Source organism: Lates calcarifer, linkage group LG4 (assembly GCF_001640805.2).
Source record: "Lates calcarifer isolate ASB-BC8 linkage group LG4, TLL_Latcal_v3, whole genome shotgun sequence".
Lineage (NCBI taxonomy): Eukaryota > Metazoa > Chordata > Actinopteri > Centropomidae > Lates > Lates calcarifer.
The window spans coordinates 18,591,799-18,611,264 of NC_066836.1; the positions used below are offsets into that span (position 1 = coordinate 18,591,799).

At 40.5% G+C, this 19,466-nt stretch overlaps 2 protein-coding genes across 2 annotated transcripts; one reads left to right on the top strand and one right to left on the bottom strand.

Moving 5' to 3' along the window:
- Window positions 1-870: 870 nt before the first annotated feature.
- rgs11 (regulator of G protein signaling 11) lies at window positions 871-9,222 on the bottom strand. The gene is made up of 17 exons (XM_018677376.1): window positions 9,083-9,222; window positions 8,781-8,877; window positions 8,506-8,556; window positions 7,680-7,786; window positions 7,390-7,441; window positions 7,098-7,156; window positions 6,901-6,977; window positions 6,735-6,816; window positions 5,716-5,784; window positions 5,173-5,196; window positions 4,983-5,044; window positions 4,565-4,678; window positions 4,302-4,417; window positions 3,080-3,167; window positions 2,854-2,992; window positions 1,736-1,818; window positions 871-1,627 (listed from the first exon to the last, which is right to left on the bottom strand). Exons 1-17 carry the CDS (start codon window positions 9,143-9,145, stop codon window positions 1,489-1,491), a joined length of 1,422 nt encoding a protein of 473 aa, XP_018532892.1. The 5' UTR covers window positions 9,146-9,222; the 3' UTR covers window positions 871-1,488.
- Window positions 9,223-10,153: 931 nt separating this feature from the next.
- On the top strand, window positions 10,154-14,368 carry ints15 (integrator complex subunit 15). The gene is made up of 8 exons (XM_018677377.2): window positions 10,154-10,271; window positions 10,804-11,004; window positions 11,098-11,319; window positions 11,467-11,632; window positions 11,773-12,050; window positions 12,175-12,412; window positions 13,015-13,054; window positions 13,879-14,368. Exons 2-8 carry the CDS (start codon window positions 10,810-10,812, stop codon window positions 14,111-14,113), a joined length of 1,374 nt encoding a protein of 457 aa, XP_018532893.1. The 5' UTR covers window positions 10,154-10,271; window positions 10,804-10,809; the 3' UTR covers window positions 14,114-14,368.
- The last annotated feature ends 5,098 nt before the right edge of the window (window positions 14,369-19,466 follow it).

Below are 19,466 nucleotides of genomic sequence, written 5' to 3' on the forward strand. Positions count from 1 at the left end.
GCTTGAAATGTTGCCTAAAAGACAACCTCACACATTAGTAGTCTGTCAGGATGTCATGAAAATGACTTGTGTGGATCTAAGATTTATGTCCTGCATTTACAGCCATGGGTCCCAAAGAATAATCTAACAGGTCTCATGATGAGTAAAAAAAAAAGGTCATTTCTTATGTATAATTATATGTATATTATATGTATATTCTTTGACTCTCAGTGAGAGTCTGAGAAAAGTCAGTCAGTAAAAATCACTCTATGGTTGAACTGCTTACAACTAATATTCACACTTAGGCCGTCATCTTTGATGCAAAGTAGGCATTTGTTCATTTCTTAGGGTCAAAAACCACGAAGACTGAGATCCACCGATTCAGTATGAATACTTGTGTTACTTTGACCACATGCAGCCACTAGAGGGAGCCCGTCCAGTAGAGGAAACTGCACCTCCCACAGGACTGATAGAGAGAAGATGGGTGGAAATTAATGAAAGGTCGTTAGATGAAGAGGAAAGAAGTAAAAAAGAAGGGTTTGGGAGTTCAGACACAATAGTGACTGGAAGCTTCTAGAAGTAGCTATGGGAAGAGATGAATAACTGATAAACCACAATCAGTATTGCAATGTTTAAAACTGTCAGTTTATGCTACATTCAATACCCTAAAACCATATAAAGGACTAGTGATGTACAGTAAAACAGAAAAGAATTGTGAAAGAAAGAGGAGAGAGAGGATAGAAAGTCAATTGAAAAGAAGTAGATTCAAAAATAAAAGCCTGATCACAGATCCACACACACACACACACACACACACACACACACACACACACACACACACACACACACACAGTTTACCACAGCATGCCGAGCTAAGAGCACAACACAGAATGCTGCAGTGACATTTTATTGGGATGAAAACATGCTCAAGCAAAATCAACAGCGACAACAATCACAATGTGAAGCTCCAGCATGGAATGAGGAAAACAAGTAAACTGTTTGACAATCACAGACATGCTGAGGCAAATTTCTGACTAAATCCATACTTTACATCTCTATTCTCTATAAACAACCCTGATTACCTAAAGCTCGTGAGAGTGGATTCGATATCAAAGCTACTGAGGGAAAGAGGAAGACTTGGTATTAGGCGTCAATATCAAAAACAACAGGACAGACTTCCTGGACTGTGATGGGATGTAGATGCAGGATGAATATGCAGTAAAGGCTGTAACAGTAGCACTAAAAGCTCTTTTCTCTGCCGTCCGCTGCTCGTGCTCTGGGAATAAGATGTGATGCTGCTGAGGTATGCATTAACACCTGTGCTCTGAGAGGAAGCTCTATGTTGAAATCCTAGCCCTGGCAATGCTGCAACAGTGAAAAAGTGAGCTCTGGCTTTGACTCAGTCAGAGATGAAACTATAAACAGAGAGAACTCCTTGGATGGTTACTATGGTGACCAACAGAGACAATGGAGACGGAGGTAACTTGAGTCTGACACGTTTTTTGGGCATCAGACGTGGGAGCCGGCTGCAGAGTTGGTACCTGCTTTCCCGGCCCCCATGGCACGCCCGTCTTCCTCTGTCACCTGGGTGACAGCCTGAGCGGGGGAGGGGCTGGAGTGGCGCTGGCGTCTCATGAAGGGGAACACGCTGAGAGGAAAGGGAGGAAGAAAGAAAAATTGTGACGGTACAGAATAAATGAGCGTTTTAAAGCAGAATAAGAAAAGATGATAATGTATCTGATCTGATAAATCTCACCTCTTTTTGGTCTCCTGGGGGACGATAGCTTTGGCCAGCATGTTCTTGTACAGGTCAGACTTAAGATATCTCGGGTAGGAGTCCTAAACACACACACACAAATACAGTGGCTTTAAACAACAGCACCAATTGTCTCCAAACTTTATATATGTAACTGGTAAAATTATTACAGACATAAATAACTGGATGTCCCATAACCCTTGGCAACTTAAAACTAAAACTCATATTATAGGTGCTAAAATTGGTGTGACTTTTCTTTTTCTTTCAAAGGACACCCACTAAATGCTGCTGCTTATCATCTTGAGATTTTCATGTGTGTGTGTGTATATATATATATATATATATATATATATATGTGTGTGCACATCATACACACACACCATATATACATATCTTGTTGGATGGAGTGCTGAAATGCCCTCTTCACTGGTCTGCCTAAAAACACTGCTGACTACAGCTAACACACAATACCACAGCCAGACTCAGATAAAATAAATTTGATCACAGTTCTTAGATCTCTGCACTGACTTCCAGTTATTCCAATTATATACATATAAGAACATTGTGAGTAAATTGTATCTCGTTTAGAATGAAATGTGTAACATATAAAAGCTTTGCTTTCTTGCTTGTGAGACCTTCAGGGTGAATTTGTCCTATAACCTTTAATTAAGTTGTTGGGGAGTAATGAGTGGTGGCACATTATGTTAAGATTCTCTTAACAGACCATACCACTGTGTTTATATGTTTTAGTCTCTTAATTACAGTTCATTTAAATGTTACAGTTTTTTTGACCATGTCTGAATGCAGGCTGTGCACTGTTGGGTTTCTTAAGTTCATTTTTCCTGACCGTCCAAAATCATAGTTTTTTCCAATTAACATATTTCTGAAACTTGTTTGACTTGTTCATTTCACCACAGTGTACATAAAGTCTGCATTCAATTTATGCATATATTTAAACTACAGTCAGTAAGCTACTTAATTAGTAACTTTGTATTCACAACACATTGTCCACAAAGTGAAAATGGTGGGAGGATCACTTAAAATCTGGAAACCTTTTTTTTTTGGCAATGTTAAAATATCTTTGCAAGTATCATGTATCAAAGAGTCAGAGGTCAGACCTTTTTCATGAGGAAGTAGATGTGCAATTGTGCGTCATCCATGACAAAACGATGTGGGTGTTTGATCCCCTCTAGAGTTTTATCCATCGTCTTACTGTCGATGTTGACCCAGCGGGCAGCTCCAGGAGCCAGGAAATTTCTGAATCACACACAAGAGAGTGGCAGTCACCTGATATTAATAAATGTAAAGCTGTATTTCTGCATGATTGTATGCTTTTACACTTACTTGTAGACATCTTCCACTTTCTGTATGATCTTGGAACTTTCTCCATGTCTAATATCCTCACAGGCCTGCCAGAAACACAGGTTCTCCGCTGAGAGCAGAGAGACAGACGGTGAGGCATTGGGCATGGATGGAGGTGAACAAAACAACAATGATGCAGAATAACTGAAACACAACAAAGAGACTTTGACATGTGGTGCAGTATGTCTGCATGTGTGAACAAATCCCTCTCCTGTCTTTTGTGGTTTACCATCCTCTGCTGTATATCTCACTCTTAAACCAGCAACCTTAAACCTTACCTCTGTCCTCACTACCCTTGCAAAGCACTCTTTCCATCCTCTCAATAACCATGTAATGAAATGAATCTTCTTTTCCACTACCTCAACCCTTCCATCTCTCACCACTGGGACTGGAAAATGTCATCGGGGAAGATAATGAAATTCTGACTGCTAATAAGAGTGAGAATCAATTAAAGGTCAATATGAATAACAATTTATTTTCCTCTGTTTATAATTGTAATAAAATTCTCCATTTGAATAATTATTCAATTTGCAGTTCTCAGTTTCCAATTTATACCACGATTGTGATTCAACCTATAAAATAAAAGTTTGTTTATAGAAGGTAGATGGAATATAGGATGTTGTTAGTTAGTTAAATAAGTTAGGATGAGTCTGATCATCAAACCTAATCACCAAATATTTTAAGAAAGTCATTTCCATCATATCAAATCTGACACAATAACAACAAAGATTCAGGACACATGCACACACACAAGTAAGAAGCACTGTGGAATATGGCACTGATTATCCACAACATTAAACCCACCTAAACATTGTTGTAGACCAAGCAAACAAAAATTGCTCAGAAATGTCTCGAGGAATATGACAAAGAGTGCAACGTGTTGACCTGCTCTCCAAACTCTGCAGATCCCAATCTGGTCCAGCATATGTGGGATGACAGATCCATGGAGGCCCCACCCTGCAACCCACAGGACCCAAAGGATCCACTGTGCTTGGTCTGCTGCAATGTTTAGGTGGGTATTACATGTCAAAGTAACATCCAGATGAATGTCAGGACCAAAGGTTTTCCTGCAGAACACCGTGTTGTAACAAGATAATCAATAATATTCACTTCATCTGTCAGTGGTTTTAGTGTTGTGATTGATGACTGTACGTCATTGTACGTGTGAATTAGTAATTAAAACACTTCTGTTAGTCTTCCTCACCACTAAACTCTTTCTCCAGGTAGGTCATGAATTCCCGCCTCCCTATGGGGTCATTCAGAAGCTCCATGAAGCTGAAGCTCCAACGCTCCACTCGAAGACGTGTCGGGACGGGCACTCTGCTCACAGAAACACCCAAGCTTTCATTTTGAACTTAAATATGAATGGATAAGAGATAGTACAAAAGCTGAAACCAGCAAAACTAGATTCCGTTTTTTGCTTGTTTGGACCACTGTGATACTGTGCGCCTGTGTGTATTCTCTCACATTTCTGAGTTCATCGTCCAGTGTGCCGTGTCATCAGAGATCCAGGGGTTGCTGGGAAGGCAGCCCTGCATAATGGGATCGTGGTTCTGGTACTGCTCGCTGAATTTCACAAAACTGCACATCCACACAGAAATGCAGAGGCATGCACACACACAAAAACACACACACACACAATATTATTGTATTAGCGTTGCAGATCATAAGACTTAATGGCCACTAATTCCAACTTGCCTCAGGAAGCATCCATTAATGGCTCTTACAGTGAGAGCACTAAGCCTTATGTGCATGTTTGTGCACGCGAGTACGCGTTAGAGACATAAAAGTTCGGTTCAGGCAGCGCCGCGTCCATTAGTCCTTGTGTGTATCCGCGCATGTGCATGTGTGTTTGCATAAGTGCATTCATCAAACTGACACGAACCCTTCTAGGCAGATGGATGACTTCACACGGTTTCTTCCGAGGGCCCGTCTACAGGATTCGATCTGTAAGCAAAGACAGAACACACATGTACAAACACACACACACACACACACACACACACACAAAGTGAGCTATAATATACACTCAATGTACTTAAAGTGATGGTATATGAATTATATATGATGTTTACCTCTCTTTTGTAGTAGTCACTGTTCTAGTTCTGTGAAGAGAAACAAAGTGTCATCACGTTAGGTCACACACTGACTGCTTTACACATTTATACTATACAGTCATATCAGTAGTAGGAGACAGTTTTCCTATGTCTACATGTGTTCACCTATAAAAACAATGGCTTTAAATATTAAACATGGATATATTTTACCCTCACATTGTACACAGGAAAGTACAGTGTGACATTATATCCTGGCTATAACACAAAAATATATATTCTCATCACAGATGGATATTTTTCTAGACTGTTGCTAATTAGAAGTTGTTCTAATCAGCCATAATCTCTATATAACCTGTACCTCTATAATTATAAAAACTGTAATATTGTCCATTGTATAGCACAGCTCACTTGGAAACTTACTTTGAAATAATGCCAGTAGGAAGAAAGAGGGAAAGCAATAAAACAAGAAGAAAAGAGATAGATAGAAGACATGTTATCACATTCGATGTTTCAGATGTCAATATAAAACAGGAAGTCAAGAAATGTGATGATGTCACTGACCAGTGTAACTCGTAAGCTGAAGTTATTTGGTTTCTCTAGACCCATGTCCAATACATTATGTGCCCCAGGCTGAAAAAATAATATACATAAATACACATACAAATCACTAAGTATAGAATGTTTGTCATGGAGCTTGTATAAGTGTGTGTGTGTGTGTGTGTGTGTGTGTGATCCACTGATAAGAGGATGCGTGTGAGTGAGCACTTATCCTTTCTTGAGCTTTCCACTCCACTAGCTCTGTCTTTTATTCCCTGGTTTGCCTTTCTTTTTCTCCGTGCCCTCGTCCCTAATTCATAAGGGCAAGGCAAGATGGAGTCCCTCCTCCAAACCCTTGCCCTCTGCATCACCCTCTTCTCACTGATATAGTACCTATACACTTGCTATCATCCCTTTCAATCCTTCTCTCACTCTGCCTCTCTCCATTTAAGCATGTTGTGTTTAGCTTACACATAGTGGAATGAAGTGATGTTTTTTTCATCTCTGCGTTTCTTCTCTCTCTCTCTCTCTCTCTCTCTCTCTCTTTCTCCTGTTGTCAGCTGAGGCTTTCACCAGATGGGTTGAATATTTCATGCAGGAAGCAGAAGGGACTGTGGGTGAACATTAGTGGGTCCTCTGACTGTTTTATATAATGTGATACACTTTTGTATAATTGTATAGTGTTATATAACCTAAATACTATAGTATAGTATAGAATAGTATAATATAGTATATGTAGTATGTGTAGCATAGTGTAGTATGGTGTATAGCATTAGTATATATGTATAGCATATATATGAATAATATAGTAGAGCATAGCATCGCATGTGTTGTACTGTATGATACAGTTCAGTATAGGATAATGTAGAAAGGTATAATACAATGGGGAGTAACATAATGTAGTACAGTACAGTATAGTACAGTTATAGTATAGCAAGAAAGAACAGTACATGGATAAAGTGTAGGTTAGTGCAGTGTCTCAGAACACAGCTCAGTACAGTATGATATAGTACAGCAGAGTAGTGCAGTGTTAGTGAACGTACCGGAGGTCTGTTGATGAGCCAGTACGCCTGCTCCTGACATTCTAGAACAATGCGGTCTGCCTTCCTCCTCTGTTTGGAAGCTCTGAACATAAATCACAGTGTAAGTTTGTGCGTGCACGTGGGCATGTGTGTGTATGGGGCTGCGGGTGGGGGTGACAGAATGTACCTGAGTTGCTCTCTTGCTTGCATCACCACAAAGTCCCAGGTGTGGTTGATCCTCTTGTGCAACAGACTGTACCTCTCCTAAAAAGGAAGAGGAGTGACAATGACATGGGCCTCTTACCACACATATTTCCTTCTGCATAATTCATGATACATGCACATTCCCTCTTTTCTTTACACAGACACAAAGACTTTCCTCACCTTTTCATATTCCATCAGTTCTCCTTGTTTTCTTATGTTCTTTTTAGCTAAATAGATTGCTGACAGGATATAAGAAGAACAACAAAAACAGCAAAGAAAAAGAAAGAAATGAAAACAGAGGTTAAGAGATTTATGCCCTGATCCACATCATCTGTTTCACTTAAAGCACCCGTAAATACTCATCAAGAGTCCTGTAAGAAGTTATATTTGAAGTGTAAGGTAGTAGTTACATTTAGTTGTATGTTGTTGTGTTGAATAGTTATTTTCCTTCACAAATACCATAACGCCTTACCATAGTCCAGTTCTGAGGCAGGCCATCGAGTACTAGTCCAGAAATAAGGAGTCTGAGAAAAACAAGTAACATTTTCAAAATTTCTGACAGAGATTGATGTTGAAGCGGGTGATGTAAAAGTGGCGGCAGAGAGTGGCAGATGGATGTGGGATTAGGAAGTGGGTTAATGGAGGGAGAGGGAGGAAGGGAGATGGACACTGATAGAGAGAAGGTGGCACATTTAGCCAAAGGTAGATGGAGGAAGGCTGGGTTTTTACAAGCAGGCAGGAAGAGCAGGACGATCATCTGACCTGGAAGCGGTAGGGCGTCTCATCAGCTCGTAACACAAGAGATCTCGGCTCCTTGAGGGGGTAAATATACCCGTATCTCACCAGCATGCCACCGACGTGCAGAGCCTCTGTTAAACACAGCAGAAGAAGAAGTTGGACCGTCTCACAGTTTCAGTTTCTGTAAACTTACAATACTTACACACTTTTAAGGCAACCAAAAATATCTTTCTGGTATATTCATAGACAACATTACCAATTGTTTGATGGGATCAAACTGAGTGTGGAAAAATAAATAATACTAATCAGCCAAAAGGAATAAAATTTGTATAAATGCTGTGCTCTAATTTGTCATCCATTTTCTATCACACTCCAGCACACTGTCAGCAGTCTCTCTGAAATGAGGGCTTTGTTCCAGTGATGAAATGCATCATCAGTCTTCAGTCCCTGCTCATTTGTCAAAGAGCCCTACTTTTATGACTGACAGCGACCAAAAAAAGGCTGGCGAGGCATTTTAATCAGCTCTCTCTTTTGCTGACTGATTCTACTCTTTCCTCTTGTCTCCTGAGGTGGAAACCTCCACAGGGATGTTCATCAAACCCAGATCATCAGGTGAGTTAATCAAACTTGGATCCTCTGGGGTTCACCCCATTCCTGTTTACTGGAAACAGCAGCCACCACAGTACACATACACACATCACTATCACGTCAGCCTGAGAGAAAACACCATATCCTGGCAACACATTGGCAACGACACACAACAAGCCGGTCACGCTGAACCAGGGGATCACAGCAGATCCTTCAAAATCCTCTGTCATACACACAATGCAGGTACCAAACAGTTACTTACCCTCCTCACAGATATTGTATTTCTGGATCAACCAGTCAATCACATCACGGCCTGCAGATGAAGAAAAAGAGAAAAGAGAGGCAAACTTTCTCCTTCTACTCAAAGCACACACTATTCTCCAAAATTCACTGCTGCATTATGCATGACCGCAGGGACAAACCAAGCTGCAATGTGCATGTCCACACATGCACACACAGATGCTAATGCACACTGACATAAAGGGGTGTGTGTGTGTGTGTGTGTGTGTGTGCGCGCACACACACAGACAAACACACCTGTCATGGCGTGTGGAATGACAGTGATAAGGAGCCTCTGATTTCTCATCTTCATGCCCATGTCAGGGTCCTGCATGGCCACAATCACTTTCTCCATCTGTCAAGGGAACACACACAAATAACTCAGAAATACAGAAAAACTATTAACACATTTAATGTTCCATTCTTTCATAACTTGTTTTCATACTGTTACACGTTAAAATGTATTGTAGGTTTTCGGATTCACACAGGGTTACATCTACAGTACATACTATGACACATCATGAAAACACAGCAAAAGCGTCAGAACCATATAATTTTACCTTTCGAAAGCATGTCATTTGCTCCCGGTACCAGCCTCCTTTAGCCAGGGTGTTGATGGTCATCTTGCAGACTGCTTGGGATCACTCTACAGGACGGTAAAGTGCAAGACCGAAGTGCTGCCGGGAGCGCGCGGCAGAGAGAGTGCACCACTGTTTCCTTTTTTTCTGCCTTCCATCAGGCGGTCCGATGCCTGGCAGGCGCGCCCCTGTGTAGATTAGAAAGGATTACAGTGCGCCAAAGTGGTTTCCAGTATGTTATATGGTTTCTGTGCAGAGGCGAAAACAATGGCTTGTCTGTTAGTCTTTGTAGTCTGTCATTCATATAGGCTGCGTGTATAAGCTCCTAGGCAACTAAAATCTCAGCAAAATCTAAACAACAAGCTATAGGCTATGGGGAAGGTTATAAAACCAAATTTAAGAGGTGACACCACTTAAAAGTTAATGGTCGTTATGCCCCCGCTGCACTGCTAACTGCATATTTAGCATTACATACATAATTTATGGTTTAGCCTACCCATTAACAGAGTTAGTGCCCTTGTAACTTGTATTTAAGTATTCTGAGAAAAAGTTGCCATTACCTGTAAAGAATCGAAATATCTGCAATGTAAATGTAGGCCTATAAATAGGAATATAAGAAATATGGTTTTTTTTATTATGTAATTATGTGTACGATATAATAAATGTCTTAGCTGTGTTAGTTTTAACGAACCTAACTGAAGAGTAAATAGTAGTTCCTTTTGGTTATTCTGAGACAAAAAAAATGTTTTAAATTGGAAAATCACACACACACACACACACACACACACACACACACACAGGGAGAGAGAGAGAGAGAGACATAAAAACAAAAGTCTGCTTCTTTTATGTATTTTTCCTTTTATTCTGTGTTACATCATTCTGTTTTTTTTATTTTATTTTGGCCTTGTGTAATGTAAATAACTTAGTTACTTGAAGTTACAGAGTTGTTGGATTTGGAATTACCACGTGCATAAACACTGACTTCTAACTGTAACCGTCTGTGTTGACATTAACCACCACATGCACTACCGACGCTGAAAAGTCCACAACAGTATATTTGTCCCATTCAGGCTTCCGTAGGCACAGGAAGTAGTTCCGTTGTCTTTTTAAGAACATTCATCAGTCTCGTCGTCGGTTAATTTATTTAGAGAGTTCAGGGCTTTTTGCAGAGGTAAGGTCTTAACTAAACACACGTTTTTTTCTGAGAAGGCTTCAGTAACTATTAAGATACGCGAAATTTGTAGCTTGTAGAAAACAGCCCTTTTAGCTAACCGTGCTAACTCTAGCTGTAGCAGGATGGATGGTGCCGCACTCACTGTGGAGCCTGTGGTCCACTTCAGTGCTGTTATATCTGTGAAGCTACACCTTGTTACACTGATATACGTAAATATAACGTAAGACGTCAGTTTGTAATTACTCTTCCCGTATGTGTGCTCATTGTCCTGTTGCTTTCTGTGGAGCTTGTGGATCAGTGTATTGTTACAGCCAGATGTATTTTGTTTATTGTTGTTTTTCTGTGTCGCATATAAGACACAATATCAACATTTTGCGCACTACAGTTTGAAAGTTAATAATCGTAGTAACCTCATTAATTATCGTTGTATAATCACCCACTGGAAAACAAGCCACTCTGGACCTTTGAGTTACACACTTTTCTTACGATGAATGTATTCACAATGTCAAATTTTGTATGGGTCTATCAGGTGGTAATGGGTGACATTCGTCAGTCGCTGCTGCCTCGGGATGTGCTGAGTGCGGCCAAGGAGCTGCTGTACCACCTGGACATCTACATCTGTAACCTGGTGCAGTCCGGGAGGCAACCTCCTCAGGTCGACTCCAAAACCCTGGAGCTGGTCGAGGAGTTCATTCTGCATGCACCCAAGGACAGAAACACTCCTGGCAGGGTATCCTGACATGCATGCACTCAAATACACACATATGTAGACAACCAATGTAGACAACCAATAAACGGCGTGTGTCTGTGTTTTTTCTTTTAGAGGATGAGTGCTCTCCAGGAGCTGCAGCTGTTGGAGATCATGTGCAGCTGTTTTCAGGAGCAGAGTCGTGACACTGTCCGACAACTGATGTTCTCTGCCCTCTTCAGTCTCCAAGGCAACCAAGCAGATGAAAGCCGCATGGCACTGTTGGGCAAGTTGGTCTCCATGGCCATCGCTGTGGGCAGGATTCCTATCTTAGAATGTGCTGCCACCTGGCTACAGGTGAGAATTAAAACTTAAATACATACTTGAAATAGATGTGTATTAAAGTGTGTATTTTGTACTTTTCTTCTCTCTGTGTTTCGGATGTGTATGTACTGAATGTGGATGTACTGAACATATGCCTCTGGTTGTGTGTGTGTCTTGCAGAGAACCCACCGTGTGTACTGCATACGTTTGGCACAGGTGCTGGTAGACGACTACTGTAGTATGGTGCCAGGCTCTGTACCCACCCTTCAGAACATCCACAGCGCCAGCCCTCGCTTCTGCTGTCAGTTCATCACTGCTGTCACCACCCTCTATGACCTCAACTCAGGTACTTTGCTCGGATAAAACAAAAGTACAAAAACATCTACAAGCTGGGACTTTGGACCTTTGGGCAGAAGCAATGCATTGTGATCATCATCTTTTGCCATTTTACCTTTTGTTTGTTTGTGTGTGTGCATGCGTGTGTAGAGGAGCTCACCCCTCCACTAGAACTCCTCCAGATGATTGTGTCGTGGATCCAAGATGACCCTCGTCTGGTCCTAATCACCTTCCTGAATACGCCCCTCTCTGGCAGCCAGCCCATCAGCTCACTTGATCTCACACCATTAGGGGGGTTGGTGCGCTGGTGCGTCAAAGCACCACTGGCCTACAGGAGAGACAGTAAGCAGGCGCTGACCAACGGCACCACACAGAATGAGCCAGAGACGGGACCTCTTTTCTCTGCGCTTCATCTAAGTGTTTTACAGGTATATGCACATTCTTTGATAAAAGTTATGTACAGTATACATATACATTTCAGTACACAAAACATACACAGTGAAAGTTATTGAACCATTTTTTCTTCTCCTTTTCTTCTCCTGTTCCATTTAGGTGTTCATGCTCCTGCCAAATATACTAAATGAGAAGGGACTTTTCGGTCGCCTGGCTCTGCTCCAGATGGAGTCCTTGGCTGCACTGACCTCTGACCTTTCCAGACTGCTGGACCAGGCCGACAAACATACGCACGCATCATCTGCAGACACACACGCATTGTCCCAGCTGACCCTGGACCGGCTGGCACAGGCCCTGCAGGTGGCCATGGCTAATGGAGCACTGCTTTGCTCGAGAGGTAAGAGTTTGAACAAGGGGGATGAAAAATTTAAAGTGGGACAGAGGTAGCAGCTCGGAAGGTAAAGAGAGGAGAGGAAGACTGAGAGAGTTGCTTTGTAAGGAGGACTCCTGCCAGGTTATAGTTTGACTCAAAAATCATCATAGTTTCAGTATCTGGCCTTAGATTAGAAATCATTTCAACTGCAGACATTCAAATCCGGCTGAGTGTATGTGCTTTATCTTTCTTTGTCCTGTCAGCCTTTACTGTGCTGTCTACAAAAGACAATGAAAGGCTGAGAGCTTACAATGCTCCCAACAACAAACACTTATAGTTTGGAAAATCTGAACTAAGAATTTAAGGATATTTGTATACTTAAAGGTGGTAGCTGTATTATTTAATTGACAAATCATTCCATGTCACATTTTCATAGAAAAAAAGCATAAGCCCAGTAGCATCACATTTTCCCAGCTAGTGTGCTGGGCAGCATGTGAAGTTACAGATTTCAGCTTTAGGTGGTGGTTAAATAAGTAACTCATTCACTGGTTAGATTACTTGTCATACATTGTTTCATCCTGCTGTGGTGTTTGAGTGCTTATTAACATGTCATATTGTCTCTACAGAGGATCTGAGAGCCATCTGTTCCCGCCTCCCCCACAACAAGTAAGAACCAATAAGTGTTGAATGTCTTTAGCACAGTTTCCGCTGGCAACTAGATTTTTTTTTTCTAGAATGATACACCATAGTAATCATTACTGTCATGTGGCGAGCAAAACCTGCTCTGGTTTGTCCTACACTCTGCGTAAGGTTGTTTAAAGACAGTAAATGGTGTTGAACTGTGGACCAATAAACTTCCCTGATGAAAAAAAGATACAATAAAAACCTGTTTTATTCAACCAACAATCCAGATTAAAGTCCTGTAATTGACAGTTGATTTCTGATGCAGAGATAAGCATCATTTCAGGCTGCTTTGCCTTTTAAAACAGCTATTCTCAGCTTGTTGTGAATTAGGTGCACTCACAGCACAGTGGGATCAGTCTTACAGCCATCAACATATTTATAGTAAGCACTTGATTTAAAACTGTCACAGTGAGGTTGATTCTATACACACATGCTTTAGTTAACCCTTTATTCATGTTAAGAGCTTGTAGCATACAAACACAGCTGATGAACTATTCTTTATTATCTTACTTGTAGAAGTAGGCATTTAAATGAAGAATAATCTAATTGTGAAGCCCCAAAAATGGCTTACAATTTACAATTTAATGTAAATGTTTTTGTGATATGGCCCCTTTGTATTATAGATGTGTCTCAACCCACAGATTTTTTGTTGTAGTGCTCAACACTGTTATATTTTGTAAATATGGCACCCCATTTATTTGCTTCTTGGTTTCTTGTTCCATCTTAACATTTTTTTCTCTTTCTCTTTCCTCTCTTCTTCATCTTCTCTGTGTGTCCTTGCTGTATTTGCGTTCTTGTATCTCCAGTTTGCTCCAGCTGGTCTTGTCCGGCCCAGTGATGTACTACAACAACATCCACACTCCTCCACTGGCCTTCAGCCCGCATGCAGCTCACTCCCCCATCGCCTCACACCCCACACACCCCACACACCCTGCACACACCCCACACACACCTCTCGCCACCCACCCCTCCTCTCACCCTCAGTACCCCGCTCAGCCTTTCATGACGGGGATGCCATTTCCCTTCCGACCCAGCCACTAAAAGAAATAATGTCCAGCTTGTTTGCAGATGTGAATGTGTGTGACTGTGTGTGTGTGTGACTGTGTGTGTGTGTGTGACTGTGTGTGTGTGTGTGTGTGTGTGTGTGTGTGTGTTGACACTGGGTGTTGTGGTCTGTTGACATGTGTGAATTAATGTGTGTATGAGAGTTATGTATAATGGTGTTTTTAAGCACATTTGCGTCTGAGAAAGTCTGTGAGGCTAACATGTTTGTCCAATAAATATTTTTTTACTTCACTCTTGGTGCTGTTCTTTTTCCAAACACATGTGGTCACTGTTGTCAAGGCCTGTGAGCAGACCTGTATCTTAGGGCTTTATTTGAATTTTTTGCAAAGTACAAAATGGCATAAACGTATATCTATATATATTTATATATATATATTTTGTATATTTTACTAACATGCTCCATTATATTTTAACTGTTGAACAAGCTTTAAACTAAATTTTAATGTGGGCTGATGTATTTGTCTGCATGGTTAGAAACTGAGTCATCGTCAGTGGGGAAAAAGCTGTTCAGGCACTGAGAAGAACCCTTACATTTAAATGTAAACCATGTAAGTGCAGGGACACACTTCATAAAAGTAGGGTTAGGGTTAGGGTACAAATATCTAAAGGTAGACTGGTCACATCTGTGTCAAACTTAAGGTGTTGTGTTTCGTAACTGAAGATGTCAGAGCCTTTTGGAGCCGAGCCCTGGGTGCATAAATGTGCTTGTGTTTTGAGGCAGATAAGTTTATCGTTCGTCTGCAGCACAGCAAAAAACGAAAAAGGTTGTTCATCCCTCCCTGTGACCCCAGCTGCCCTCATCCAAGATGAGAGTTGCATCATCTGTAGCAGTCTCTTCTCAGCAACTGTGATGGCTGTTTTTTACTTCAGCATTTTTAAACAAAAGTTTAGAACAAGCTTCAGATGGAGATTTAGTAAAGGCAGTTGGATTTGGGGATCCTAATGGACATGCATGATTTGTGTATATCCCCTTCTTTAACTTTATCTCTATTTATTTCCTCATTTTCTATGCACACGTGCTAAGGAGGAAATAAACATACCAAGAGATGCCATTGTATGCTCCTACTCATTGTTACCAGAACTAGCACTCACTACTTCCTTGTCTATTTTTTACTAGAAATGTCTCACAGTGGTGCAGCTGTAAATTTCTTTAACACATCCTCAAACAACTGTGCCAAGACGCCACGTCTTGTATCGACTTGGGTAGAGTCTACATTCCACCTGTAACATTATATTGTTCCTCATGTGCACAGTAGGTACTGTTGAAGGCTGATTGTGGACTACCGTGTCCACATGCTGTGAGATTATACCGACTATGAGGTTCTCCTCACAGAGCTCATGGGTGGGACAGAGATAAGGATGTCTTTTCTGCGAAAGTGATGTATAACTGTTAGGCTGGGGGAAGGTTACAAAAGATAGTGTTCCAGTGAAAAAGGCAGGAAGAGAAAGAGAGTGTATGACCATTGTCTCTGTAAATCATACAGGTCGAGCAGACACAGGGCGAGCAGATTCAGTACACTGGTGTTAATGTTAGCAAAAATGAATTCAAAATGGCACCTTCAAAGAGATCATTCACTTAACACCTAATATTTCCCAAAGTGTTATGATCACACGTGGTTTTGACAGTGTGAACAAAGTTCACAATACTTACTTTTGCCTTCTATGCACCTTGTATATGATTGCCTAATTGTTCAACCTGACCTAATTCAACCCAGGTTGGAAAAAAATGTTTTACCAGTGTACCATGACACCGAATATGCTGGCCAGAACTGTTTTTGTCTGTGCTTGTTATTGTGGTTTGAACTAAACCATGCAGTTTCCATGGGTTTCAGGAGAAACCTTGGTTTGTGTTGGTCTGGTTCCCCTTCGCAGGTATGTGTTGAGGTTGTGTGGGACTGTCTGTGTCAGCAGCTGCAGAATCGTGGTTTCCAGTAAGAGAGAAAAACCTCTCAAGGCCAAACACAAAATTTGATTCACTGAGGTCTCCAAGCTCACCATAAACCAGATGGGTGAGCCTTAATTCTGAGTCACACTGAATTGAACCGTGTCAGGCATTAGTCCGTGAACATCTGCTCAGGGTTTTTATCAGATGAATATCACAATGAGGCTTTGAATTTGAATTGAATTGAGACCCTTAGACTGACGCATGTTTGAAATAACAGCGAAACTGAAGAAGTTTACTAAATTAAAGAAGATTACTGAAGTGATTTTCACTAACTCTTTCTGCTCTGTATTTAGTTTTTTTCATAAATAGAATGCAGGTGTTCAGTGGTTCATCTATTTACACTTCCTCTGTCATAAATACAGTAACACACAACAGCCTGAAAATCACCTACAGTTTCAGAATTATCCAAGCACCTGGTAATTTGAAATTTGAAAGAGAGAGAAAGAGGTCATCAAAACACGACAAAGGATAAAAACAAATCTCTTTCACCTGGCTTTTGGGAATCATGTAATTGACAGTATGCTGTAAGTGAGTTTATATACACAACATAAGCTATCATTAACAGGCTAGTTTTGTTAGATACTACAACAAAGCAGTTTATCCATAAAAGTTTGTAAGTCCAGCTGAGGTTACTGTGAGACCTCCCTCATTTGCTTTTCTCAAAGAGAGAATCTCCTCAACTTAGTTTATATTCTTCAAAGCCGGATCTCTTAATTGTCTTTTCTGCAGAAACAAACAGATTTAGGCATTGAAACAGTCTTTTAGTGGGATTTAGCAGCATTATGAGAAAAGGAAGACATATTTCTTCCTCATAAAGCCCTGAGCTCCTCCAGGACACCTGAAGTAAAGATAAGAGTGGGATTCACTAGCAGCTGTACAGTTGTCTACATTGTAACTAAGCTTCTGATTTTATCCTGATTCCACAATCATGCTAGCAGCTCTGTGCAGATGTACATAGGCACTTGTTAATATGTAAACGATGACGAGGCTAATTGATGTTTAGGACAGTGGTTCTCAATGTGGGGGCCCTGACTCCCAAGGGGAATATATTGAAAATAAAATGACACATTTTAGACTGGAAAATGACTCGAAAGGTTGAGACACACCAAGAAATGTTCACCATGTTCATGTTGCCTTATTTCAACCTGTTAGTATGCAAACATTTGCTAATTAGTGCTTATCTCATAGCAGATTGGGTGGAGATTGGTAGCAATGTTATTCGTTTTGCAGTAATTTGGTTGTAAACCAAAGTTTTGTACAAATGGAAAATGCAAGTCATTATCTTCTTGAGACCTTGAAGACCTGTGGCAAGTTTCACATCAGCCCAACTAAAAGCTGTCAAGATATTTCATTCAAAACTGAAAACGTCATACATAGCGGTGCTGGGAGAAAAGTCAGGGGATCAAAAGATTTTTTAGAATACATCTTTTGGGAACCATGGATGCCAGTACAATTTTTTTGTTAATCTGTGCAGCAGATGTCAGGCTATTTCACAGAATAAGTGATTTGATCTAATTTGATTGAAATCAATTTGTTATGGACCGATCATCTGGCATAGCCATCACTTGAGCCATGCCACTAGAATGGTTAAAAATCTATTCTGAAATCAAGTTTATTTGCAGATATTATACAATTTATAAGGAGGTCTGGAATCCTTCTGAAGTTCCTAAAAGATGTTAATAATATAATACACAATATAATCTCTTTTACAAGTAGAGATCTTGTGCCTAATCATTTAACTGTTCTTCAACAACAGTTTTAGTTATGTTAAAAATGATTACAGATGAGGATGTTTTCTTATATGAGAGAGGAACTGAGGTGTTGCATATGGTGTTTCTTAATAATTTCAGCACAGTGGTTTAGTCCTGTGTCTGTGTGTGAATACTGTGTGTGTGCGTGTGAAAAAAAAATCCAGACAGACAAAGTCCAGAACCACCTCCGCCTTGTTTTTTCATTACTATTGTTTCTGAGAAAACATTTCCTCCATTGCTTTCACACAGTTGGAGTATTGTTACAGTGACATGACTGTCAGCTACAGATACTGTGGAAATCTGTTAGCCTGCTGTGCTGCTGCCTCAGAGTCCAACAATTCAAGCAAACAACACAGGTCAGAGCATTATTACCTGTTGCTTGACAGGTCTAGCACCAGCCAGACCACATCAGAGTGTCAAGTAGTGATTGTGCAGATAAAAGAGACCGCTCAAATCCATTCCGACCACTATCTCTATGGTGACTTTACATTCTTGGCCTGCGATTGCATGAAACTACAACAACAACTTGCTGTAAAAAATGCAGTTGAACTTTCAGAGCTCTAAATTCTTAATGATAAGACTACTGTTTCTAAGAGAGGATGGAATAAATTCCCATTATGTCCACTGTTTTGTTTAGCAGGAGATATACAGTAGCTTTGAAAGTTTAATCTTGAGTACGGACATGTTGTAAAATGCAGAGGATTTAAAAGCTGTTGTATGGCTGCCTGGAAAACGGGTTTTCTAAACAACATCAGCTGAAATTTCAAAGCAATGACAGAAAATGATAGAAAACGTGAGAAGATTATACTGTGGGAAAATTATTAAAACCTGAGCTCAGACCACCCAATGACTGCTTTGTGCAAAGTACACATTAACAGCCTGGCACCAGGTATAAACATATAATTACTGAGGCTACCCAAAAGAGCAATTAAAGGGACAGTAACACAACCTTAATATGGCTGTTTTGAGTCAAAAATCAATAATTAAAAGTGATGGTAAATAAATGAGATTGCAAAACCTAGCATCAAAAAATAAAAAGATTCACCTGTTTACTAAGATTTACTAATAATTTACCACCAGTGGCGACTGCTTTGCTCCTGCCCACCATAAATGTCCAATCACAGGGGTTGTTGATTTGTACACCCTGTCTGTATGAACATAATACTGGGGAAATTATCAATATTGTCTCCATTTTAAGCTGCTGGCATAGGAATTGTGTATTTTTCTGTTATGTAAAGGCCATCATACTACCTCTGTCCTTGCACTAATTCATTTACCAGTGTTCCTGTTACCAGGCCTCAGTAACAGAGGGCTGAGGGTTTCTAAACCTTTAACTTTAAGCTTAAATTGTATAAAACTGACTTCTGGATATTAGCAGTGACTTCACATGTGTGTTAAACACGAAACAGAAGCAAAAATAGTCCCAGACAACTTAACTGGAAAAAAAAATCAGTGTGTCTGACTTAGTCAGCACATTAATGCCCAAACTAAATAGGCCCACACTTCCTTACCTTTCCTAGAGCTGATATTTTCACAGCTGCAGCATGAAGTAAATGCTATTTTGTGGATACCTAGGATCTAAAAGTTAACAGTCCTGGGTACAGAGGTATGGTGTTTGTTCTCATTTCAAGGT

Bases quoted from the DNA above. Each gene is read 5' to 3' on its own strand.
- rgs11 (XM_018677376.1), bottom strand. From the start codon at position 9,145: ATGACCATCAACACCCTGGCTAAAGGAGGCTGGTACCGGGAGCAAATG. The intron at 7,442-7,679 runs GTCAGATGATCG...TGTTTTTCTCAG, and splicing joins AGACGCCCTACCGCTTCCAG to ACTCCTTATTTCTGGACTAG. The intron at 5,045-5,172 runs GTAAACATCATA...CTTTGCTTACAG, and splicing joins GTGACTACTACAAAAGAGAG to ATCGAATCCTGTAGACGGGC.
- ints15 (XM_018677377.2), top strand. From the start codon at position 10,810: ATGGGTGACATTCGTCAGTCGCTGCTGCCTCGGGATGTGCTGAGTGCG. The intron at 12,051-12,174 runs GTATATGCACAT...TGTTCCATTTAG, and splicing joins TTCATCTAAGTGTTTTACAG to GTGTTCATGCTCCTGCCAAA. The intron at 12,413-13,014 runs GTAAGAGTTTGA...TTGTCTCTACAG, and splicing joins AGCACTGCTTTGCTCGAGAG to AGGATCTGAGAGCCATCTGT.